Consider the following 12,314-nt stretch of genomic DNA (forward strand, 5'->3'; position numbering starts at 1 on the left):
TTAACTCTCCAGGGTTTGATGTTTTCAACAAGGTGATTTTGGAGGTCTTGTCTCATTTCAAATCCATGATTTACAGGCATGACAATGCTTTTTTAACATTTTTAAAGAAAATTATCTACTTTCTAAGTGTCAGATAGAAAACACTAAATTAGGAGTAATGCTTTCTAATAATTAACCACACTGGTACGTTAACTGCTCTTGGCTTTTCCTCAGGATTGCTTCATCCTAGTTAATTAACAGACATAAAGCTCACTTCTTTGCCTGCCTTACTGTCTAATTAGGGCTGCATGTATTGATTGCTTCAAGGTCAGCTCACCTCTGTTCACCCACCAGTTATTGTGTTAGCAGATCCTATGGCCTGCTTCTCCTGTTTTTATGACCCTTCCTTTTCATGCTAGGCAACATCTTTACAGATGATATGAAATGGTGAAGCGTGATTTCATTTCTTTATAATTATAGAATGTCCCAGTTAGAGCTGGGGAAAAGTGAAGAGAATTTACACTAATTCCAACATTGCTCCAGTGTTCTCAAAAATTGATCACTGTGTGACTAAACTGCCTATGCCAATGAAACCACTCAGTGGGTATCTGACCTCCAGAATGTCCAGACTTTCTAGGAATGGCTGTTTTCCTTGTAGTCATTTGTAATGACCTCCAAAAGTATTTTCACCCATAGTTGGGAGCCATGAATAAAGTCTTTAACTTTTTAATTTTTTTTATAGCTTGAATTTTAGACTGTAAAGCTTAACATTTTCAGGGAAAGACTTTAAATTGGCTTTGTATTTTAGTCAGGTTTCCTTTTGATAGAATATCTACACTACAGATATAAGTAGGCTATCTCTTGATCAAATCATCCAAAATAATACAGTACTGAGTCCACCTTAATTAATCTATTTTTTCCAGTCTTTTGACTATTTTAATATTCTTTTTGTCCTCTAAAGTCATTGATTTTTATTTAGCCTATTCTAATTTTCAGAAAGTTTAATGCTTGTGTGAGACTTTATACCTCTTGTTCTTAGCTATCATCCTCTCTTTCTTTCATCACTTTCAATTTTCCCCAATTGTTTCTCTCTTTTATTTTATTTACCAAAAAAATTATAACACTTTCAAATTCTTAATTACTCCAGGAATTCTAGTTGAAACTGTACCCAAACTATAAATTTTTTTGAGGTTTTGGAATCTTTCTCTTCTTTGGGGTTTGTGACTTGAACATCTCTCTCACCAAAATGACTTTTTATGGTGTGGTTCTTTTTTTGTTTTGTTTTCTCATTCTTCCAATCTACTTCTTATTCTGGATTTGATACTAAGCACTAGATTCTAGATGGTTCTGGAGGGAAAGCCTGAGCTAGTCCTATTGTTGCTTTTTGGGGGTATTCAACATGGATATCTGAAATTTAAATTTAAATTCAACAGATTTGTATTCAATATATATGGTATGCAAAATAACGTGCTAAAATTTAGGAAAGATTCAATTATTTTAGAATAATATATGACAATTGTATGACAAATGCATACAGTAAGTAAGTGCCTTAGAGATGTGTAATAAAAAGTATTAGCTTTGAATTTTCATTTCTTGTCAAAAAAATTTATATCAGTACTATACTTTGTTTTTAAAGTGTAACAGAAACAATTTTGTTTAATCATTAATGCATTTCCAAGCCATATTTAATGTAAGAAGGAGAAATATAAATTGAGATAATTTCCCATATTCCCCAATGTGACTGCCACAAAACTATTTCACAAAAGATTTATAAGGAATCTTGAACAAAGAAATGATAGACCAAGTAACATTCCATCCTACTTCTCCTGAATGATTCCTCTTTAGGACTCGATGGGGCATTTCCCAGAGATCTACATCAAAATCTTTCTTGGGAGTAGAATAGAATTGAATGAAATGGAATAATAAAAAAATAGAAAGTAGTTGTAAATGAAGAATACATTTCCCTTGGGTTTGTCTAGTACCAGTTGCAAAGAGTAGAAAAAAACAATAAGCTTAAGTAGGTAAATTGAGTTATCACCCTTAATGAATTTATCTAGGAAAGTTATTTTGTTTTGTTTTTTTATTAACTTATCAAGGGACTTTTCCCAGAAGTCTGAAAAAGTTTTAGAATAAATGTTTTTCAGTATTTTCAGTTTTGCTTAAAAAGAGGTTTTTAATATGGTTCCATACCCATTATTCTGAAAAAAAAAATTTTAATGTGGTATACTGTTTCAAAAAATAGTTATTATGATAGACTCATGCCAGACATCTTTTTCATTTAAAAAGTAGTTTGAATTTGCAGCCTCTCCAGTCCCCAAATCACCTAAGGCTTAATATCATATACTTTAAGTGTTGACATTACTTTGCTCTATTGTTAGCATTGTCAAAGAAATTTTTTCATAAGTATGTTTTGAGATAATCCTAGGCCACCTGAATGACATATCCAGTAAATAAGCAGATATTTTATTCACTTATGCTTGAAATTGTGTTGCCTATAAATTCTCCTAATGTTCATGGACTATTGTTCTGGTTTCTTTTCATCCATATGCATACAATTCTTTGCATTTGAACACATGCTATCAAACTTTTTGGACCAGTATCACTGGGAGAAGAGGTTTCAAATGACCATATATCTTTGACAGGAGATACGGATCATATTGTACTTTTTGTATCCTCTGTAGAAAGCCCATTGTCTACAACCAGGGTTAGCAATTTTTTTCTGTAAAGGGACAACAGTACATTTTTTAGATAAAATTGAGAATATTTTATAGGGCAACTAAATGGTGCCATGGATAGAGTGCTGGACTTAAAGCCAGAAAGACTTGTCTTCCAGAGTTCAGATGTAGTCCCAGGCACTTCCTAGCTATGTGAGCCTGGGCAAGTCACTTAACCCTGTTTGTTTCAGTTCTTCATTTGTTAAATGAGCTGAAGAAGTAAATGGCAAATCACTGCCAAAAAAACCTCAAGTGGAGTCATAGAATGAGATCTGACTGAAACAACTCAATGGCAATCACAAAGAGGATATTTAACAAACCTTTATCTAAAAAAAAAAGAAAACAAATTTTCACAAGTTTTAATTGTTGTATTTTGGAATATAATAATAATAATAGAAGTTTTTTTTTTTGTAATACAGATCTACTAATGAGAAAAATGGAATTATTTTTGAGACAGATAACATTTCACTCAATTTGAGCTCAAAGTTAGTATCTGCTATCACCAAAATTAATTATAAATGTTCATTTATGAATACTGATCTATAATGACATTTTGTTTATTTCATTTTTGAAAATGTTCACTTACACAGATAGATATTGCTAAATACTGATTTCATGAGGATATGAGTTTAATTGAACTTAAAATTTAAGTAGTCTTAAACAAATTTATTTTCTCTGGACAGATTTCTTAAACTGCTTCAGTCAAACCCAGGATATGACTATCAGTAAACAATTTTCTTTACTCAGATGATAAATGAGCCACTCCAAAACTTACTTTGACTGCAGCTTCATTTTAATTTTTGTTTATTTTTGTCAAGAACTTTGGCTATGATGACATAGCCTATTTTAAGTTTTCTGATTTTTCTGACTGTTGCTTTTCTGTGAGTTGGGAATATTGTGATAAGCATTTAGTTTGGTAGTGTGACATTATAATGTATTCTCTTAGCACAGTTAAAGTGTCATTACATTAAAAAAACATAATGCTTTGCCACCTAATTTGATAATATAATCTACACTCCACAGCATGACATTTGAAGTCCACCTTTCTCTTCTTTTCTTGTTTTGACATAATGATTATGTGTTGGTAGTTAAAAAAACAAAAAAAAACAAAAACAAAAACTAAACTAAAAAATTATCCCACAGTGAAACAAATAGTACTCAAAATGTTGTTGAATTCTGTGTCACTGATCACTGTGATTTTAATTGCATGCAATGAGAGCTCCATGTATGATCTGTCATACCACAAAAACAAGCATAGAGAATACTTAAATAAGCATGGTTGTGTTCCAGCAAAACTTTATTTATACACAGTGACATTTGAATTTTGTATAATTTCCACATGTCATAAAGTAGTATTCTTTTTATTTTTGCAACCATTTAAAATGTGAAAATCATTCTTAGCTCAAAAACATACAAAAACAGGATGTAACCAGATATGACCTGAAGGCAGTAGTTTGCCATCCCTGGTCTACAACCATCTCCTGAACTGTTAATACATGTGAAAAATGTCTTTCCACAAATTACTGAAAACAATGAAACCATCTGTCATGAAGTCACTTAATTCTCTTCCATACCTTGAAAGCTTTTTATTTTCCACACACACACACCATCTCTTCTCCATCACTCCATCATTCAGCCTTTCTTTTTAACAAAATTCATCCCTCAATCTGGTCCTTTTCCTTGTATTGGTCTCCTGGACCTCTATAATCCATCTTCAGTCTTTCCCTTTCTATTTCTTCCTTTCCCCTACTTAAACACAGGATTTGGACCCTGGAATTCTGGCTTCAGCTTCATTGTCCTTTTCTCTCTGTTATCCAGAACAGAGAAAGCAGTAAGAGAACAGGGAAAGAGAGGCAGGGAAGCCAATGGGGCAAAAAAGTAAATGACATGGCTTCAGCAGAATTGTCTTGAATTACTATTTGTATAATTCTTTTGCCCAAGAGGAGGTTTTTCTAATATTTGAACTTGTCAACACCACCACCCCGCCTCACTTGTGTTATACAGTACTTAATGTATAAGACTTGAGTTTAGGAAGAAACTAAACACCAAACTCCCTTCCTTCCTCCCTTCTTTCCTCCCTTCCTCCCTCCTTTTCCTCTATTTCTCTCATTTCTCTATTTCAATCTCTCTCTTTTTTGTCTCTGTCTCTCTGTCTCTTTTGTGTCTCTTCCTTTCAGTCTCTGTATAAGTTTCTCTTGTATCTTTTGTCTCTCTCTGTGTGTCTCTGTCTCCCACTCTTAATATTCTAAGTTAAGTTAAATGCTTGTTTATGGTTCTACCCCATTTTATGCTGTCAATGAGCTTCATTTAAAAATATAGCAAGTTACATAGATGTGCTGGCTGGTGTTTAAATATGCAAAATGCTTTTCCTATTAGCTGTAGTATTGGAGCTACAAGGCTAAATGGAATAACTTAAAATATTTATTTAGGCTTGTGCATGAACAGATCAAGGTAGATATTACTAGACTAGAGATCAGTAAACCTTCCCATAGAAGAAATATTAAGAAGCACTATCTGTCAACATTTATAGCTTGTGGTCCAGAAAATGATAAAATGGAATGAATAGCAATCTGGACTTGGAATCAGAAGATCTATATTGCCTTGCTCTTGCATTGACTAACTTAGTGGTATTAGGTATCTCAGGAAACTACTATTGCTGAATCTTATAATTCATCCATTCATTATTTGTTGAACAAGTATTTATACAGAGCTGATTATAAATCTAACCCCCTATCACTATGAGTGCAATGCTAAAACTGGAAACTTTTTAAACTTTTGAAGATGCATAGAAACTGTTTTCATTATGCTTACAAACTATCCAGGGAGACAAGGTAAAATAAACTGTAATCTCCAACAGAGAATAGATTCTGTCTATCCCACAGCCTAGAATAATGCTCTACCCAAGATAGGTTCTTCCTCCATATTTGTTGAAAGTGTTGCATTTTGAAAGTAAACTCTTGAGAAATGTTAAATAGTAACCCCCCAAAAAAAATTCAACTAACTCAATGCCTAGTTGTGGTGTGTATCACAAATGCTAAGAAATTCAGAGGATATTACAAGACTGAGGGATTGTGGTAGGCATTTATGATCTGTGAATTAGTGTCTTGAAGTGTGATTAGTGCAGTGAATACCTTCAAGATAAGTTAAATCCATCGAAGAAAAGTATACTATAGATAGAGGAATGAATCAAATAGAAATACAGCAATGAAAATGCATTAGATGTGGCCTTAGGATACTTAACTAGACTAGTCTGTAAAGGGTTCATGTAGGGAAAAAGTCAGAAATAGTTTGAATAGTCAGAAGAGTTTGAACTTTATTAAGCAGGCCTTAGGATCATAGATTTAGAAATAACAGAAACCTTAGTGGCCATCAAGGTCATCCCCTTCATTTTACAGATAAGATCACTTGGAACCATAGAGATATTAAGTAATTTACCCATACTCACACAACTAGTAAGGGGAAAGAGTAAGAGATTAAGGAGAGAAACAAGAGATTTTGAACCCAGATCTTCCTGATCTAATTCCATTGCTATAGACATACTACCTACATAGAAGCCATGAATTATTTCTAAACATGGAACTGATATCTCCAAAGCAATATGTTAGAAAGATTAATCTAGCACTGGCAAATAGAATGTATTGGAGAGACGACAAAGATGGAAAAGTACTTAGGAACTATTGAAGTTTATTTCTCTTTTCTCTCCCATAAAAAAGATTTTTCCCCTTTTATTTTCTCTTCCAAGAACAGAACAGAAATTCAGAATAGAGAATAACTTTTCAAGGGACTCCAGTTTGATGTTTTCTAGGCAAAGGTAATGGAATGGTTTGCCATTTCTTTCTCCAACTCATTTTATAGATTAGGCTCTTAGACTGTATTAAAAAGTTTATGGTTTCTATGGTGGTGGTAGGGCATGGTGATAATTCCACTGTACTCTGACCTGGTCAGATCACATCTGGAGCTCTGAGTGATATACTTTTAAAATAGGTGCTGATAAGCTAGAAAGTGTTCAAAAGATCTTTAGAAGGACTATCATATAAAAGAGAGATTAGATCTGTTCTTCTTGGCCCTAGAGGAAATAACTAGGACTAAACGGAAAAAAGTTTCTGAGAAGGCAGATTTAGGATCAATTTAAGCACAACCAAAAATATGTTATCAAAAATATGCAATGAGATGCTTTTAAAAATAATTCATTTCCCTTCCCCAGGGTCTTCAGCTGAAGAAGAGATGACCACATATAAAGAGACATTTTAGAGGAGACTTTGTCATATATAGATGTACTAAAGTACAGATTGTATTCAGGAAATCCCTTCCAATTTCATAATTTTGTTATTTTGTGATTCCCTCCCTCTGAGATTATCTCCACTTTATCCTGTATATATCTTGTTTGTATGTAGTTTATTGAAGATTATCTTCCCCCTACCTTCTAACTCAAGCCCCTTTTAGATTGTGAACTCTTGAAGAGCGGGACTGTTTTTGTTTTTGTGTTTATTTCCAGGGCTAAGTTCAGTGACTAACACGGCAGATGATTAATCAACACTTGTTATTGATTTGACTTCAGACCAAAAAAGATAAAATACAAATAGGTTTAAAAAAATCATTGAAGCTCAAAATAAGTGAGGAGATGGTAAAAGGAAAACCTAGCTGCTAATAATTAATACATTTAAGGTACCCCATATACTAGCTGACTGAACAGACTGGTGGTTGCAGTTACAAAGGCACATACAGGAATTTTTAAGCTTGTGAGGAGCCAGCTATTGTGCTGATTATGGTAATGGTATAAGGCAGGTTTTTTTCAATCTATGTACCTCTAAGTTTGACTTTGATACCTAGCCAAAGACTAAAACACAGGACTGAAAGGGGTGGTCTTTGAGCTTACAGAAAGTAAAGTTGGAATTCCTAAGAATCAGCATGAATTTGATTAGAAATGCTAGACCAATCTCATTTCCTTTTCTCCTGTGTTGGTGGATCCAGACTGGAGAAATTGAGTGGATATGGATTTCAACAAAGAATTTGACAAAATGAGTTATGATGCCCTGTTGGACAGGATAAATAGCCAACTGGCTGGAATTGAGATTAGAGAAATTCAGAAATACTGAGCACTTAAACTTGAAAAGTAATCATTGATGAATCAACTTGAAGAGCCATCTCTAGAGGAATATTCCAAGAATCTGTCTATCACCCTGTTAAACATCTTTTACAGTTATATCGATCTGAATCATATGCTTATCCAATTTGAGGAAAATACAAAACTGATACAGGACAGAAGATGAAGCTATCTGGTGCTTCAGAAGAGATCATTGAATTCCAATCATAGCTCTGTAGGTTCAAAAGTAAAACAAATATGATAGGAATAAAAGTAAAATCCTACACAAATTCAAAATGTCAGTTGCACAAGTACAATTATAGAAGAAGTGTGATGTGATTCATGTGAAAAAGATTTGGGAATTTGATTTTTTCAGTATTTTATTTTCTTTTTTTTATATATGAAGTTATGCAAAATATATTTAATGCTTGGAAATTTTAAGAGACTATGAGTTTGACATGTGGCAACTGCTTTGGCATAGTAGTCAAAAAATCTAGTGCAATTTTTGCCTGCCTTAATACAAGTATAGTATCTGAAAGGAGGGAGAGACTACTATATTTCTATATTTTTCTATATATTTATATATATATATTTCTATATATTTTCTACTATATTTCTGAAGTGTTTCATTCTATATTCCCACATTTAAGGAAAGACACTGACGAGTTGAAGCTTCTCCAGAAAAAGTCAGGATGATGAAGGTACAAGAAACATGATATATCAAATTTCTCCAGATGAAGGAACTGGAGAAAAGATGACAAAAGGAGAATACGATCACTCTCTTCAAAGATCTGAAAGGCTATTGTTGCAAAAGAAACTACTTTGTCTACAACTTCTAACCAAGTCCTCCTTGGCAAGAAAAACAGAGATTTTAGCTCAAGAAAAAACTTTCTCACACTTAGAATTGTCCTCAAATGGAATCGGCTGCCTGAAGAAATTATGTTTCCCATTGATCTTTGAGAGAAGATAGATCATTTTTTGGTACATGATGATTTTAAAGGTTCAAGAGACATAGTTTCTGGGTAATTTAATCATTTTTAAAAATAAGGTCAGCATTAATAAAAGGATGGTCATTTGGCCATCTCTTTTAGATCAAAGAACCCTTAAGAGCTCATGCGGTGAACTCAGAGTTTATATATCCTTTGAAGAATAAGTGATCTGGAGGGGTGCTAACCAGTTCTGATTGGTTAACACAATGGGAGGGGGGCTAGCATGGATTATGTGACTTAGATTGCTCAAATCTTGGTCAAAAAGCCATCAATTTCCATAATGGCTGTCTTGATAACAGGGAGAATCTATATTTCCCCAGCATTGTCTGAATGAACACAATGAGCTAGAATATACCCATCAACCCAAAATCTTGGCCTAGGTAAAACTTTAATAGAGATTTCCTACCCTAGTTGGTTTCTGGATGAGGAAATAGAAAAGAAAAAACACTTGGTCCTAATACAATAGTTATTAAATATAAGAGAGAAATATTCATTTCTCACAGGGATATTATAGGCAGAGACCCTATATATGAATCAGTTATACTGGATTACTTTGAAAGTCCTTCTGTTGCTGAGATTCTTTTACTTTAAGCTAGATATGATATAATAAAGGTCTGCAATAAGGTCATAGAAATAAGAATAGAGGAGAAATGATACATATTAGTGTAATCCACTTGGGCCAAAAAAAAATTCTAAGAAACTGTATACTAAAACTTTAAGAATAGGGTGACAGAAAATATGAAGGGTGGACATTTTAAAAGAGGGAGTTTCTGAAGATGATGGAGGAGAGAGGACCAATTTATCTGACTTGGAAACTTTCTGACTTAGAGTTAGAAAATCCTCTTTTGGTTCGTGTTAAACACCAGATTGTTATTCTATATTCTTAAGTCTAATTTTAGGAATTTCTCTTATTGAAACTCCACAAAAGTTGTGTTGTGGCTAACATGAATTCATCTCAGTCCATATTGGTGCTCTTGTGTAGCATGTAAAAGAAGCTTGGAACAAGAACAAAAAGCTACTTTTCCCTTAGTTTTCATTCCTCCCTTTATTTTGCATATCTACCAGAAGCAAAATCATAGAGCTTTTATTCTCTTTTCCCTATAGATTATTTAAGAAACAGGATTGTTTGGATGAGGACAGAAGTTAGGGAGGTACACTCTAACCATTCCACTTAAAAAAATATTTCTATTGAAAATAAAAAGCTTTAATAAAAATCTTAATAAATTGCAAATATTCTATCTGATTGGAAAGGTTATAGCCTCATTTTCCTCACTTTTTTTTAAAGGCATAACCCTAAAGACATGAACATATCATAATAAAAAAAACCCTAAGAGTAAAAACACTGACCTCAGATTTCTGGCATATGTAGGTAATAGAGAGAATTCATATATTGTTAAGAAGGAAATAACAATAACTTTTATGGAATTCTGTCATATAATTAAGGATGGTGATTGGTAGTATCTAAAGAAAATCTTGGTTTTCCTAGGCATTAAAGAAAATAAAATCTAGTTGGCAAGGAGTCTTCTTAGTCATACTATTCTAAAGCTTCTCAGAGGAAAAAAATGACCATGCCAGCTCTTCTTTGTATTGGCTCATGTATTTATTTTTTAAGATCTCTTCTGTTTGCCTCAGTTTTTGCACTTATAAAATGAGCTGGAAAAGGAAATAATGAACTACTCTACTCCAAGAACAAATAGCCAACCATTTTGCCAAGAAAACTCCAAATTGGAGTCACAGAGTCATACAAGTAGCCGAACCACAACAAAAAGATAGTTTCTGATTTCTTCCAAAATTATCCCCCAGTTCTTATATACCTTTTCAAAAGAAAGCCTTAGACTGGGGTCAAACTGGTTATAAATGTCTGAATTATCTTTGGTTCCTCCCAAACTTTGGAACAAAAGGTATGAATGCAGTCTCTGAAACTAAGAATCTCTAACCCTGTCCAAGTACTTTTAACCTCTAACTTTGGTCATCCCCTCTGTAAAAAATGGATATAGTAGTAACACCTGACAGGATTATGATGAGTTTCAAATGGGTTAAAGAAAAAAAAAAGTCCTTAAAGTTTTATAAACATATATCTTAAATGTATATATGTACACACACACAAATATATAAAATACATTGTGAGCTTATTTTTTTATATATAAATAGGAACTGATATTATTCATCTCATGTATACCAAATTCTAGACTCCAGATTCTGTTCTTTGCAACAGCTAATTGTCTCCCATCTGATTCATAGGTAAATATTGAAGGCAGGGATATTGAACTGTTTTACAACTAGAACCAATGGCCGTTTTTAGGTACACCAATTTTAGGATCTCAAGATATTTTCAGCTTACTTTGTAAAGGTTGTTGTTGCCCTCTCAGGAATCAGGATATCCCAATTCCTTAGCAGCAGTTCTCAAAGAATTCAGTCTTTTTTTTTTTCCCTTAGCAAGATAGCTTCTGCTAAAAATATCTAGAAGGTTTGATTTTATAGGATTACCCTGGGGAGATTTTCCAAGCAAACCTTTTTATAAGGGTTAAATATACTGCTAGTGGAGCATTGTAGTATCATTTCTGTTGAGAAGCTTTTTTTTTTTTTTTAGCTTTCCCGAAAAGACATACTTTAATGACTGGTCAGACATGTTAACCACCTTATCTTTGCCTTGGGCAATATAACTAATTTAGACAGTCATTAACTTCTCAGTAATGGAAGAGCATGTGTTACAATATTCACTGAATACAAAATTAGTTTCAAAAAATCCTCCTACTGTAATTTTAAACTGCAGAGTATTTGCCTATAAAGCAAAAATAAATAAATGGAATTTCAGGTCTTCTAATTATAAAAAGGCAGCTTTGATAAAGATGAAGAAATGTATTACTATTATCATTAATAACATAATTCTTATTAGTAGTAGTATGTAGTGTTCTATTGCTTACAAAATATTTCCCCCTATATAATGAAGTATTATTTTCACAATAACTTATCGGATCACCTCTTATAGATAAAAAATCCAGAGCTCAGAAAGTTTAGATGGCCTGTCATGGGTCATAGAGTCAGCAAGTAGGGCTTGAAGTCAGGTCTTCTAAATCTGGTTTCTTTCTCCTGCATCACTGACAAAATATGCCAGACTTGCTGAAAATTGGAGTTGTGGAGTAATAATAAGTTTTCACAGTGTTATGAGGCCATATTATACAAGGTAATATGTAGGAATTTTATGGTAATAGGACTCCAGAAATAGTTATGAAACACGTGAAATAAAAGTAAAGGATGGAGAATGGATTTTTAGCCGAGGCCTTGGTGGTTCCCTGATGTCCTAATTTGATTACAGCCCTATATAGTATAGCTATGAATTTTTACATTCCTTCAAAAAAAATTGGAACAAAACAAACCAAAACTTCAACAGAGTTCCTGTGTTAGAGGGGCCAAGAGGTCATAAACAGATGAATAAAGACATGGAAAACAGCTACCTCTGACGAATAAATAGAGCCATGGCACCTATTGAGAGAGACACCAAAAAAGCCTGCCCCTTCCCAAAGTATTGCCACTACTGTCCTGCTACCA

The 12,314-nt window shown here is 33.3% G+C and overlaps 1 protein-coding gene across 4 annotated transcripts in view; it reads left to right on the top strand.

Moving 5' to 3' along the window:
* Window positions 1-12,314, top strand: part of PRKN (parkin RBR E3 ubiquitin protein ligase) — a 1,838,204-nt gene that overhangs the window by 1,662,682 nt on the left and 163,208 nt on the right. The window contains exon 10 of one of the 4 annotated variants that reach the window (XM_031968390.1): window positions 8,427-10,844. The exons of the other annotated variants lie outside the window; for them this stretch is intronic. Coding sequence (XP_031824250.1) covers window positions 8,427-8,438 — 12 coding nt within the window. The 3' untranslated portion in view covers window positions 8,439-10,844. Of the gene's footprint in view, window positions 1-8,426; window positions 10,845-12,314 lie in introns of those variants that run through there. 4 annotated transcript variants of the gene reach the window in all.

This window comes from Sarcophilus harrisii, chromosome 4 (assembly GCF_902635505.1).
Source record: "Sarcophilus harrisii chromosome 4, mSarHar1.11, whole genome shotgun sequence".
Lineage (NCBI taxonomy): Eukaryota > Metazoa > Chordata > Mammalia > Dasyuromorphia > Dasyuridae > Sarcophilus > Sarcophilus harrisii.